Source organism: Lampris incognitus, chromosome 11 (assembly GCF_029633865.1).
Source record: "Lampris incognitus isolate fLamInc1 chromosome 11, fLamInc1.hap2, whole genome shotgun sequence".
Lineage (NCBI taxonomy): Eukaryota > Metazoa > Chordata > Actinopteri > Lampriformes > Lampridae > Lampris > Lampris incognitus.
In genome coordinates, this window is record NC_079221.1 from 38,193,216 (window position 1) to 38,207,597 (window position 14,382).

Consider the following 14,382-nt stretch of genomic DNA (forward strand, 5'->3'; position numbering starts at 1 on the left):
TCCGCGTTGTCCGAGAGCCCTGGGTGTGGACAAGCCCATTAGCTCAGTTTGGTCTGAATGAAAGGGGTCTGTCAGCGGCTCAGCACTGTCTATTGTTGTTGTTGTTGTTTCAGGGAAGCAGTGCTTCTTGGTCCTGCGTCAGCAGCAGTTCAACGTTCAGGCGCTGGTCGCCGTGGGAGATCGTGCCAGCAAGCAGATGGTCAAGTTTGCCGCTAAGTGAGTACTGAGACTGCGCTTCCTGTCAGTGAGCGCAAAACAATGGTGGGAAAATCCGGGTGTGCCAATACTCCTCCGATCCATTTTCACACATTCTGGGGGTGGGGGGTGGGGTGGGTGTTGATCATTTTTTTCCTACTTGACAACAAAAGGCGGCTGTTAAAAAGGTGGGATATGGCCGTGTTTTAATGGAGCGGTTCCTGTCCGGATAGCAAATACGGCGGCCTGGATTAGAGGAGGAAGATATACTTAGGACCTGGACATCATTAATCATGATTGGGGTCAGACTGCAGCCCATTACTGCTAGTCTATGAATGCACAAAAATAAAACGTGTACGTCTTTTCACGTGTGTACTTACGAAAGCAGCTCAGTAGTAATAGAGACATTTAAGTGTTTAAAATACACTTTTATGAATGAGTAATACCGCCTGGCAGAATGGGGCCATCGGTTTGCATAACCTACATAGTATAAAGGAACTATTAACATATATAGGTTTTTATTTCTGGTGGGTCAGGGGAGGTTAACACAAGAACGATCAAGGCTTTCATTTTGACGGTTTTGGATTTTCAAAGTTTAATAACTTGGTTAAAAAAATTTAAAAAAAAGATACAGACCTGACATTCCCTCAGTGCTCCTAAAATTGCATATATTGGCATTAAAATGAGCTTTAAATCAATTGCACAAAAAAATTATGATAAGATCTACCTAAAACAACTATGAGTCGTCAAAAAGATGGCTCATAATTTGCGCGAGATCGTGCGCGTCATGTCACTTATTGATGACGTGTGTTGGTCGCATCATTTCCTTCGTGAAGTTCATTGCTCTGTCCTAGAAACACACTAGCATTCTCCAGTGCAGGCTAATAGTCTAAACTTGATTTTTGATTATTTCCAACATATCTGGATATAGACAGCGTTTCAGATGCACCATGACTACCACCGAGGCATTGCAGTATTTACAGGCGTTGGACAGCGGCCATTCTAAATTATTTGAAAAATAGTATTAAAGTTGTTGAAATGTTAATTTTGGTGCCAGTCGTTTCCTAACAGACATACTAACATATACAATGCATTAATATCTCAGTTGGGTATTTATCTTGACAGAATATAGAGTTTAAAAACCATGGCGGTCAGAATGACCACCCATGGTTGTTGTGGGTAGGAGTGAAAACCCGGTCGCTCTAGTGTTAAACTTGTCGGGTGCTTATAATGGATGTTTCCAAACCCTGATTGGTCGGCCACAGTACGCTGATATTAACAGGAAGTAACTCCGAGCAGAAGGAGAATCTGTCACTGGGTCAAGGTCAGTGTCACACGGCAGCCCGTGACCTCTGTTAGCTGAACCTGCTGACTTCTCTTGGTAAGACGGTGTCAAAATAATGACCACATGGTGGATCCTGTCAAACCGCGATCTGCCCATTTCCCAAGGAAAGTCGATGCCTACTAACTTTTAGTTGAAAAGAGACCCACTAGTTGTGAAAGTATGAACTCATTTCATCTTTACACCGTTATGTTTAATCCAAAGGAGTTGAATCAAGTGCAACTGGACTTGGTATATACTTGATATATACCAAGCCCAGTTGCACTTGATTCAACTCCTTTGGATAACCATGACCTGGATGAATGAGAACATTCACAGACATTATGTTTAATGTTTTTAACTCTGATTGTATTTTTACTTTTTTACCGCTCAACAGATTACTTATGTCTCAAGCAGTTCCTAATTTTTCTTGTGGCGCAATGTCCATGTGGTTGAATCTGGCAGTTAGATGGTATCGCAATATGTGTAACGCCGTCACCACAGAGCAGGGCTAAAACAGACACACTGCAGAGTCACACAGCTGGGTTATATTCCTCTGACTGGGTTTTTTTTTTTTTAGCTGTAGAAATGGAAACCATGTAGCCCCGCTATTTCATGTGACCGCTTCCTTAGCATGTCGGTCCCACGCCGGTGTCGCGTTTCTCCTGCGGGTGAGTGACAGGTTGAGCAAGCCCCTGGATTATAAATGATCCCCTCATTATCATCAAGAGGCTGGTGATGTTCTCAAGGCCCGTCACGAGTGATCAGTCCCAACTTGTCCCCTTCTCCATCGCAGAATTCAGCCAGAATATTGGCGCTCCCCGGTCCGGTTCATCTCAACTGTGTTGAATAATGCTGGATATGTAACATGTCCATCTTTTAGGAATTGAAATTTTAATGGAAATACACGCATGGTGTGGTAGCTTGTAATATTGAGAGCCTGTAAAAAAAAGTTTCAGGCGTGTTTGACCAGTTATGAGAAAGTTGGGAGCAAAACTGTTATCACTTTACGACTAGACAGCTGAAAGAGTGATGTGTGCCATCACATAGACTTGGTGCTGAGACTCCACTGCTCTTCAGTACAGAAGGAGGCAAAACGTGTAAGCCCAAATGAACGTCCACACACAAGATGGTGGGAAGTGACTCGGAAGGGCAGAGACCAAAGAGCAGGATCCTTAGGTGCAGGAATAGGGCGTTTAAAAAAAAAAAGAGCGAGGTTGCGATAATGTGCTGCGACCCCATTTTTTCCATCCATGTGCCAAGCCGATTTGAAATTGGAGCAATTTAGCATGCGAGCCAAGGGATTTCTCTGAATGGTTGGAAAAGTTTCAGTGGCAGCATTTATGAAATCGTCCATGACAAGGGAGTTCTGCACAAAAATGTCCATCATTCCTATGAAGCATTAGTTAATATCTTGATCCATCTTCCTGGCTGAATTCGTACCATGTTTCTTCTTCCTTTAAGTCAAAGGGAGGAGCACATAGTCACGTAAACCGACCAGTAGTCATAGATTACCAATTTCCTACCTCTGTGTGGTCCATTGAGCTTCCGAGCTCTCGCTCTCTGTCTCCCTCTCTCCCCCCCCTCTCTCTCCCTCTCCCTCTTTCATGTGTGTCTAGTGTCCAGTATCTCTGTTTGATGTTGTCGATTGTCAGCGTCGAGTTAATCAATCTCCGTCTCCTGCTGTGTGATGGGTTTATAGTCCCCAGCCCCGAGGCCCAGCAGAGCAGGTTATTAATTCGGCGATTTATTTATCTAGCCCATTCCCTTCTAGAGGGGTAGGACCTCAGCAGCAGCTGCCAGGGGACCGAGGGGACGGCAGTAGCCCTGCGCACCATCTCTCATTACTGCTTTTTAATGAGAAGGAGTGAAGGATTAGCACGGGCCCTCCATCTGGCCCCGCGCTGCACCAACAGTTGGTATTGTTCCTCATATCTCTGAGCTCGCCCCGGGTCCCGGCTCTTGCTGTAAGGGCTACCGCGGGACAACAGCGCCTCGTGCTTTCTGCACTTAAGTAACGTAAATATGCCCTGTCCAGCAGTTCAGTTGAACGTTTGTGTCTATGGGGGATATGAATTCGGTTGGTAAAATCTGAACTTGCTAACTTTCTGCATTTGGTTCGTTCCGCGTCGGCGTAGAGGACGCACATGAGACTTAAGGGGATGACTCATTCCACATTACAGGGTTTGCCCTAATGCATGTATTGTAATACAAAGACAATTTCCCACCCTTGAGCACCCTGCTTATTTGAGGCTGAGAGAGGTCGATGGCTCAGACGGCAGTTTGGTTACATAAGCCTCAAACCTTGAAACACACCCACCAGCCCCTCGCTGAACTGCAGTGTTCCCTTCTAATGTTATGGTTTCGGCACATGTGAAAACAGAAATATCGCGAATGCTTCTTCTTGTGTCTCTCTTGGTGTCTGCTTTTGTGGTTACCCATCCCCACCTCATGTTTCATAAATAGTGAAAGTACTTTGTCTGTGAACATGACCCATGTACAAAATACACGTAGACCACAACTATCCTCCCCACGAAGAGAAGGATAAGTGTTAAACTGTTCTGCTTCCAACCGCCCCCCACCCCCCACACCCCTTTCTCACACCAGCGTCACGAAGGAAAGCATCGTGGACATCGAGGCTGTGGTGAAGAAGGTGGAGCAGAGGATCGAGAGCTGTTCTCAGCAAGATGTGGAGCTCCACATCGAAAGGGTAGGGCTGCAGGGCACATAAAGTAGATCCAGTAAACAATGATCGTGTGCAAAAACAAAACAAAAACCCCTCCTCAAAAACCCTCGCTAACATACGCATATGCTGAAAGAGGGCTCTCGCTTTAACTGCTCAGCCTTTTTGATCTCGGATTCTTGGTACTTTCCACCCTCAAGAGTGTCTGATGTCTGGTAAGCTCGGTGGTTTTAGTGGTCTGACTGTTAATGAGTCCTCTCGTCTCTCTGTCTCTTTGTCAGATTTTTGTGATCAGCCAGGCTGAGGCCCGTCTGCCTCTGCAGTTGGAGGATGCCGTCAGGCCGGACGGAGAAGGGGATGAGGTGAGGATGAAAGCTCGGTGCAGTTGAGCAAATCGAAAACATCTTTCAGGCGATGTGCTTCGCCTTCGCCCCAAGCTCCTCAGAACAAGAGAAGCTTCGATGTCACTTGTTTTGCTGCTGTGACTTGTTAAATTCAAAGAATTCTCTTGACGCTCACAGCAAATAATCCATTATTCCTTTTACTGAACAGTTTACACCAACCAGCGATTATCACATTACTTTACCAGTCTCAAGTTAAAGGAAAATTCTGGTGGGGTGGGGAGGTTACACCTGGGTCTTGTTTTGATAGATTTTGCCCTCCTGCATATTGCTTATGATATGATTTTACTCACCAGCTTCATTTTGTAGATTTTGGACACAGGGACAGCGCTGAACACATCTTGCAGGGCATCTGAACATGACCCTTAAACCTGTCCTTTCACCCAGTTGCCTCCGGCTTGGTCAGGCATCCCTACAGACACAATTGGCTGTGTCTGTGGGCGAGAAGCTGGATGTGGGTATGTGTCCTGATCGCTGCCGTAGTGCCTCCTGCGGTCGGTCGGGGCACCTGTTTGGGGGGGGAAGAGAAACGGGGGGGAATAGCGTGATCCTCCCATGCGCTACGTCCCCCAGGCGAAACTCCTCACTGTCAGGTGAAAAGAAGTGGCTGGCAACTCCACATGTATCGAAGGAGGCATGTTGTAGTCTGCAGCCCTCCCCAGATTGGCAGAGGGGGTGGAGCGGCGACCGAGACGGCTCGGAAGAGTTGGGTAATTGGCCAAGTACAATTGGGGAGAAAAACGGAAAACTCCACAAAAAAAAGTGTTGTTTCAGTGGTGAAAATGTCAAAGAAATAATTTCACACCTGATGTGGGAAAAAGGGGAAAAAGCTTGTTGGGTTCTCTGGCAACAGTGCTACATTTTCATTTGATGTTGACCCAACATAAGCTAAATGTACCCCTGCATACTGCAATAACCACTTCAGGGTTTCTGAAAAGGTAGTGGTTTTCTTTTGCAGTGGGATTTGTTTTTTTTGCGTGACCCCTGTTCTGCCAGGCTCTTCCTATGTGCGTGTCAGCTGAGGTCCCATCAGCCGGTAAGGCCCCTAGACAGCTGGGGCCCTGCCAAGTGTTGACACAGTAAACTAACCCTCGCAGCTGCAGTGGCTGTCCAGGTGTTTTCAGCAGGGCTTCAACCCGCCAGTCACACACTTCCAGCAGCACCTGCCACCCCGTCTGTCTCCGTTTGTCTGTATGTCTGTGTGTCAGTCTGTTTATCCTTTCCTTTGTCTGTCTTTCAGTCCATTTCTGTCTGTCCGTTTGTCTGTCGAGGCCCCGTCTCCTTGTCCCCCTGCGTGAGACTGGTATTGGGCTGTCGCTCACACACTTGTCGCTCAAATCCCAGCGGGGTCCTCCGGTGGGGAGGGGTGACCTCCCTGCCCCTGGATGTAGTGTTTCCTCCTGAGTTGAAACATTTATCGTTTTCAGTTTTGTTTTGTTTTGACTTCCTCTTGTCCTGTTTTTTTTGGTTTTTTGTTATTTTGGGGGGATTAACTGTTGTTTTCCGTCTCATTTCATCCTGCGTTGCAGATGTTTTCATGACCCTATAATTGAAGTTATGCCAAACATTATGCCAAAGCACAGTGGATAGAAAATTAATACTCCCCCTTGAACAATTATCAAATTTAGTTGACCTGTAGCCTGGAATCTTTCCTGCTAATCTACACACAATACTTCACAATTTCAAAGTGAAAATCTGGTTATAATTGTTTCTTGCATTCAAAATAAAAAACTGCAATACCTTGGTTTGATAAACATGCACCCCTTGTACTATAGCATCTCTTACTGTCGCAGGAATCACTACTTGCCTTCAAGAGCATGCAGTAACTCATGGTCCAACATCAGAGTCAAATTACAGAAATTAACTTGATAACGTGAATAAAAACATCTGTTTGCTGTAGTCCCTCAGTTTTGCGAGTGTAGTCCCACACAAAGACGGTAGCATGGGCTCCAAAGACCTCCCAAAACAAGTTCAGGATCAACAAAGAAAGTTGAATTAGTTCATCTGGATACAACGTTTACTGAGTTACCTCTCAATAAACATTGTATCCAGATGAACTGATTCAACTTTCTTTGATTTTCTTTACCTGGATTATTGAACATGCATAAAGACAAGTTCGATATAAAGTTGTGGAAAGGTATACATCAGATGAAGGACTTCCAAGACTGTCAAAATATTTCTGAGCTCTGTGAAGTCCATCATTAAGAAGTGTAAAGGGCATGGCGCCACCCACAGTCTGCCAAAATCAGGGCATCCATCAAAACTACCAGGAGAGAAGACAATTGGTCAGAAAGGCCACCAGGAATCAAATGGAAACCTTGAAAGACCTACGGGGTTTTATGGCCAACATTTGCGTCACACATCAATGCCGAAGATATTGCACACATCTGGCCTGTATGGGAGGGTGGCAAGAAGAAAGCCATTTCTCAAAAAGCCATTTTCTTTCCCGTGTCAGGTGTGCTCGTGATGTTTAGGTCTGTGAAGTAATTCTTGTTTTTAATGCACTTTTTGTTTAATATTTATTGTGTTATTTGTTTTGATGTGGCACTGAGGACCTTGTGAAACGTAATTTCGTTCCCTTGTATGTATGAGACATGCATATAAGGTAATGACAAATAAAAGCGGGCAGTCTAAAAGGGCCCATCTGGAAACCTCATTTGAAGTTCGCAAGAAAAAACACCTGGAGGAACCTGCAGCAAACTGGCAGAAGGTTTTGTGGTCAGATGAAGCCAAAATAGAACTTTTTGGTATAAATGGCAAACATTATTTGGCGAAAACCATACACAGCCCCATCACCAAAACAACACCATCCCAACTGTGAAGCATGATGGTGGCAGCATAATGCTGTGGTGGTGTTTCTCATCTAAAAGGTATTGGGAAATTTGTCAAGATTGAAGGGAGGATGGATGGAGCCAAGTACAGGGAGATTCTGGAGAAGAACCTGATGAAGTCTGAAAATAGGTCGGAAATTCAAATTCCGACAGGACACCCAAAGCACAAGGCCAAAGCGACCATCAAGTAGCTTGCAAAGAACAAGGTGGATGTTTCGGAGTGGCCAAGTCAAAGCCCCTACCTAAATCCGGTTGAAAATCTTTGGAATGACTCGAAGGTTACCGTCCGCCAGCGAAAACCAGCTAATCTCTCCCAGCTCAAGCAGTTCTCTACAGCAGAGTAGGGGACCATCTCCAAATCCAGGTGTTACAACCTTGTGGAGAGCTACCCCAAAAGACTGGTAGACACAGTTGGTGCCAGAGATGCTTCCACCAAGTAATAACTCAGGGGGGTGTATACTTAAAAAATGAAGAAATTTAAATTTTATCAATCAAACGTTGCTTTTTTTCTTGTGCACTATGGATCAGGGCAAACCAAGTTCAGTTTAAATCCATGAAATTTACAGACCCTGACAAAACGAAATGTAAAAACTTTGAAGGGGGTGCATTCATTTTTTATCCACTGTATGTATCCAGACCAATCTTGTTTTGTTTTTACTTAGATAATCAGCAGCTTCAGTTGTGTGGTTGAGTTTTAAGTTGTCTTGGGTTGTGTAGTTGAATGTGATCTCATTTTTTGATGGTCTGATCGTGATTTTATTTTCCCACAGGATGGCAGAGCCACAGTGAACCAAGACACCAAGCTGGATAACAGGGTGATTGACCTCAGGGTGAGTCAGTAGGAGAGCTTGGGAAAACGGGACAACACAGTGTGTGAATACACTGTCACTACTTAACAGAACACGCTGTGCTTGTCCCGTTCCATCTCATCTCGCCAGAAACTTGTTCTCATTTAAACGTTCATAACTTCTTGGGGAAGGGAGAAGAATCGAACCCACTTTAGCACATTCAGTCACCTGAAGCCACATCATGATAATTGGCTCTTTTCAAAAACACAAAGTTAAAAAATGCTGGACAAATAAAGCAATTTTAAAAAGGTGAGTCTTAAAGAGATTTGAAAGATGAGACTTTGCAAGCCTGATTTCCTCAGCCGGCTATTGCACAGTCAAGGAACCTTGACGTTCAAAGCAAGGTGTCCCGTTTGTCACCAACCTGAACTCTGGAACAAATATTACAGCTCTGCCCGAGGAACTCAGTCTGCATTCTGGCATACAAGGGGTTAAAAGTTCAGAGCAGAAGGCTGATTCAGCCTGGTGGGTATGACTAATAACTGTAGAACCTTGATATCTTGATTAAACCTATCTGACTTTTACAGGTGGTATATTAATAAAGTTAGGCATTTAACCAGTAGTCTCTTTAAATTCAGAATCTCAGTTGATGCCCTCTCTACACAATTCTTTAGAAGTCTCTGATTTTAGCCTGCTGCCTCGGTGAATCTTTTGCAGCAGTGAGCAGGAGAAGTGGCTTTTATGGGGGCGTCTGGGTGGTGTAGCGGTCTATTCCGTTGCCTAACAACACGGGGATCGCCGGTTCGAATCCCTGTGTTACCGCCGGCTTGGTCGGGCGTCCCTACAGACACAATTGGCCGTGTCTGCAGGTGGGAAGCTGGATGTGGGTATGTGTCCTGGTCGTTGCACTACCACCTCCTCTGGTCGGTTGGGGCACCTGTTCAGGGGCGAGGGGGAACTGGAGGGAATAGTGTGATCCTCCCCCGCGTTACATCCCCCTGGTGAAACTCCTCACTGTCAGGTGTAAGGAAGCGGCTGGTGACCCCACATGTATCAGAGGAGGCATGTGGTAGTCTGCAGCCCTCCCCGGATCGGCAGAGGGGGTGGAGCAGCGACCGGGATGGCTTGGAAGAGTGGAGTAATTAGCCAAGTACAACTGGGGCTAAAAAGGCAGAAAAACAATCCAAAAACAAAAGGAGAGGTGGCTTTGTTCTGTGATTTGTATTTAGAAGGCCAGGGCCACAGAGGGCCTCATTGTTGTGATGGATGCCTCCCACACAGATGACACAGCAGGCAGGAAGGCATGCCACACTGCGGCACAGCACAGAGCTGGCTAGCTCACCCCGCGTGTTCAACAACACCTGTTTCTATGGCACGGTACCCTTTGAGCTGTCGGAGGCGGGCCCTGTTATCAGCTCCTCACTTCAGAGTCAGTGAAGCCATAAAACAAGGTTTTCACAAAGGACAGACAGCCACTCTCACAGGGAGCCATAAAAGAGCTACAGTAATGAGTGGGCTCCAACGCCAGTACCCCTTGTAACTCAACCATCTTCTAATCGCAGATTTGTGAGTTGCTGTTCCCGATGGGGGATTTTGGTTTTTGAAGGAACAGGGTTAGGTTTCAGATGTGAAACTTGACTGCTTACTCAAAACCTCAAGCCAGTGTGCCACGCCTGAATGCAAGAGTCTGTTAGAGTACAAATAGCAGTTATACATAATCTGGGTAGTTCTCCACCCCACATTAAGAACATAGAGAAACTTCATTTTGTTTGGGCACCACCGTTGCCCACCCACCCACTCACTAAAGAAGTGCTGTAAACAGGAAGTACTTCGGAGTTATGTAACCCAGAATCTGTCATGCAAGTTCCTGTGTAGGCATCGAACAACCTTACGGTTGGTGAGGCTTGCCTAGAGAACATGTGATGGGCCCCACAGCTTTTACGTAGACAACGTTCTTTTTGAGCAGGAAGTTATTTTACATTTGGTGCTCATCATTATTCATCAGTGTTTTACTGATTTCACTGGTTGGGCCAATAGTATTTGCACACTGGTTTCATAGTTCCACTCACTTCTTCCTTCACCATCGCTATAAAGAAACGTTCTTGTGTTCCATGAATTCAGATCGAAAATGGATGCTTGTCTCACTTTTACTAGACAAACCAGAGTTATAGTCTCCAGATTAATGACACTGCTAATATTTAGTCATTTTCCATTCTGCCAGTAGTTAGACAATATAGCCAGTCAGGACTCTGGACAATGCCTTAAAAGAGAGAAGAATTTTTTTTTTTTTTTAAGAAAAAGAAATATGAAGTCTTTCAGCAAAAAGTGGACCTTCGCCTCATATATTGAATGGCCAAGATACTGACCCCTGCCTTTGTAAAGCTGAACAATGGGCATCTGGGTAGCGTAGCGGTCTATTCTGTTGCCTACCAACACAGGGATCGTCGGTTCGAATCCCCGTGTTACCTCTGGCTTGGTCGGGCGTCCCTACAGACACAATTGGCCGTGTCTGCGGGTGGGAAGCCGAATGTGGGTATGTGTCCTGGTCGCTGCACTAGCACCTCCTCTGGCTGGTTGGGGCGCCTGTTCAGGGGGGAGGGGGGTAGCGTGATCCTCCCACGTTCTATGTCCCCCCTGGTGAAACTCCTCACTGTCGGGTAAAAAGAAGCAGCTGGCGACTCCACATGTGGAGGAGGCGTGTGGTAGTATGCAGCCCTCCCCGGATCGGCAGACGGGGTGGAGCAGTGACCAGGATGACTTGGAAGAGTGAGGTAATTGGCCGGTAACAGTTGCCCCCCAAAAAAAAGCTCAACAATATCGAGAAGTGATCGTGACAGAGCTGGTTTCTAGAAACCTTCGGGGCCGTTGAGATGAGTCACTATGGGAGTGTGCACTGTGCATATACCAATGCATGTGAAGTCGTTGGCTTAACGTACCTCAGGCTTTGTAGTCTTAACAGTTTCATCACTGGGGGATTTTGGGCTGTTCTTTCTTCATGTAGTCTCCCTAGTTTAATTGTGTAGTATTTCTCAAAACAATAATGTCAGTATATTTGTTTTTAAATTATGGGCTTATATTTCCCAAGTCCTTTCCAGAGTTTAAATGTTTTCCAACAGTCATTGCAAACTTGAAGAGCATCCAAATCATGTCTAAAGGCATGCATCCACAGAAATCGGCAGTCTTGCTATCTCATCTCTGCTCCGATAGTGTAATAAATCAGATGAATCCCTAATACCTTACTCTGTGTGTGTTCATGTGTGTGTGTTTATCGTCTCACAGACGACAACCAGCCAAGCCATCTTCCGCCTGCAGTCTGGGGTATGCCAGCTTTTCCGAGACACCCTCACTAAGAAGGGCTTTGTGGAGATTCAGACCCCGAAAATCATTTCAGGTAAAAGCAGCTCTGTCGCCATCTTGCCCCCTGAGCGAAAATCTCAGCGGGATGCTTTGAATCACGCTTTAATGAGAAGTTTTAGAGGAGGTGTGCTCCTCTTTTTTTTGCATTACCAGTTAGAGGCATGAGTCACCCGTATGACGACTTCCAAGGTGTGTCTTCCGGTAGGCTCCATATGGTGGTCTGTATTCAAATCACGTATCGGGCTTCATGTGTGCCCGTAAGGCTCATAAAGCCGAGCCTGGGATCTGCAGTTGACAGAGAGACACCCAACCAAATCAAAGAGCCAGACATCATTTGTTAAACGCACAATGGTAAAAGGGAATATTAGTTTTTTCCATGAGGCCAATTAGGTTTTACTCCAACCCACAGTGGGAGTGCTGTGCATCGACCGAATTTCCCATCAATCCCTCAAGTACTCCCTTTCTCACCTCACTCTCCAGGGTTTCGTTCTACGGGCCTACCCCCCCCCGTGTGCTTTTTTTTTTTTTAAGAACAAAGAAAGACTCGACAAAGAAATTGGAGAAAGATGTGTGATCCAGAAATCCTGTCGAGGACTCGGTGGATCCAGTTCGTTAAGCTTTCTGCAACTTCCAATTCTGCAGCCTAGTTTCCATTTCATCCTGGCATTAGTTTTCAACAATTGGTGGGAGAGGATACATTATTCATCAGAAGTATCTTTTCTGGCCAAACTTTTTTCTCCCCCTCCCCCCAGCAGAAATGAGTTTGTTGTCAAGCCCAGGGGCATATCCACCATAATGAAAACCTTTCAAGCAGAATAAACTTATTTTGAATTCCTGTGTTTTTTGTAGTCATCGGTTTTACTTTTTGCTATTGATTAGGGGAATTGCTGTGTCTGCGTGTGTTTGATAACACAACCACAGTGGTACATTGCACCAATATCTAGGTCCCGGCATCCCCATATGACAGGTTTGAAGCCAGCCGTTGCGAAGGCTGTGACACTTTGTTCAGTTTCTCCACGAGGCGCTGACGTAGCAGCCCGGCCTGCCATTGCAAAATTCAAAACTGGCGCTCTTTTTCGTTTTGGCGGACACCCTGTGAATCGAAATCTTGTAGTTTATAAAAACCACAACTTCCTGCCACGGCATGGCATGTACAGCAGACACCGTGTACAGAGCAGTCCCCCACCCTTTTTTTTCTTTTTTTTTTTTTGAGGACACCAGCAGATAAAAGATCATTTGACGTCAGCGGCAAATAGGGAAATGAATGTGTTACGCACGTTGGGCCTATATGAATGATTAAGTGCTTGTTTGATGGGAAAAGCTTGCAAGCCTACTCCGTGTCAGTTGTTGCTCTGCTCACAGCCATGGTCTGCATTAAGTTTCTGTAATTTATTCTTCCCTTCCAGCTGCCAGTGAAGGTGGGGCCAATGTCTTCACTGTGTCCTACTTCAAAACCAGCGCCTACCTCGCCCAGTCTCCCCAGCTCTACAAACAGATGTGTATTTGCGCTGACTTTGACAAGGTCTTCTGTGTGGGTCCAGGTACGGCGGTCCCATTGATCACCTCACAAGTCAAACGGCTAATGATAATACTGGGGGGGCTGGAGGAAAGCAAAATCCAAATGCAGCACACGACAGCCGTTGTAAACCGAGTTGGCATTAAAGAATGATACCAAGTGCATTGCAGTAGTAAGGGCGTAGTGTGGTGTGACCATTTGGGAGGGGATAACTGCTACTGTGCGGAAAAGACAGTCCTCTCGGCTCACTAGGTAGGTCAATAGCACCACCAAGTGTTACATTTTGAATACAACCAAAGGACAAACGTGAGTCCCTACAGTTTAAACAGGCAATAACAGCTGTACCTTCAGTTTGTCGCATGCACCTAATCTCAATAGTAATCTTGGTAATGGTTAGAAAAATGGGGGTGGCACGGTGGTGCAGTGGTTAGCGTGGTCGCCTCACAGCAAGAAGATCCTGGGTTTGAGCCCCGGGGTAGTCTAACCTTGGGAGTTGGCCCAGGTCGTCCTCTGTGTTGAGTTTGCATGTTCTCCCCATGTTTGCGTGGATTTCCTCCCACAGTCCAAAGACATGTAGGTCAGGTGAATCGGCCATACTAAATTGTTCCTAGGTGTGAATGTGTGTGTGTCGGCCCTGTGATGGCCTGGCGGCCTGTCCAGGGTGCTTCCCTGTCTGCCACCCAATGACTGCTGGGATAGGCTCCAGCATGACCCTGAGAGCGGTTCGGATAATGGATGGATGGGTGGTTAGAAAAATAATCAGTTCAGACATTGGATGTTTCAGTTGTTACGTCCTTTCTCCCACTACTGGAGGCCCTGTATACATTATGTCTCTCTGACTCAATTTGTCCCAGTTTTCAGAGCAGAGGACTCCAACACCCACCGTCACCTGACTGAGTTTGTGGGTCTGGATATTGAGCTGGCCTTTAACTACCATTATCACGAGGTCATCGACTCTATCACTGACACCATGGTCCAGATCTTCAAAGGTTTAAGAGACAAGTAAGTCAGTTTGCACTTATGCCCAGTCCTGGCACATTATTGTGTGATTATAATAAAAAGAGCCATTTTAGTAGGCATCACTTTTGAAGCTTGTGACAAATTCTACCACGCCTGCCATGTGTGAGGCTGTTGTGGATGGCTTTCATCGCGCGTTTTGCATTCAAAATTTTAATCCTTAAACAAAAACGTCATGTAAAGATCACATTAAATTTCGCAGCACAAATTACATGGCACTGGGGGATCAGCTTTTGATATCTCAGCCTAAAGAGCTGAATTGAAAAGGCCCTC

The 14,382-nt window shown here is 45.8% G+C and overlaps 1 protein-coding gene across 1 annotated transcript in view; it reads left to right on the top strand.

Annotated features, from left to right (window-relative positions):
• dars1 (aspartyl-tRNA synthetase 1) overlaps nucleotides 1-14,382 on the top strand; it is a 35,574-nt gene that overhangs the window by 16,683 nt on the left and 4,509 nt on the right. Inside the window, exons 6-12 of the mRNA XM_056289252.1 lie at nucleotides 114-216; nucleotides 4,124-4,226; nucleotides 4,481-4,561; nucleotides 8,202-8,261; nucleotides 11,499-11,610; nucleotides 12,983-13,117; nucleotides 13,947-14,094. Coding sequence (XP_056145227.1) covers nucleotides 114-216; nucleotides 4,124-4,226; nucleotides 4,481-4,561; nucleotides 8,202-8,261; nucleotides 11,499-11,610; nucleotides 12,983-13,117; nucleotides 13,947-14,094 — 742 coding nt within the window. The remainder of the gene's footprint in view (nucleotides 1-113; nucleotides 217-4,123; nucleotides 4,227-4,480; nucleotides 4,562-8,201; nucleotides 8,262-11,498; nucleotides 11,611-12,982; nucleotides 13,118-13,946; nucleotides 14,095-14,382) is intronic.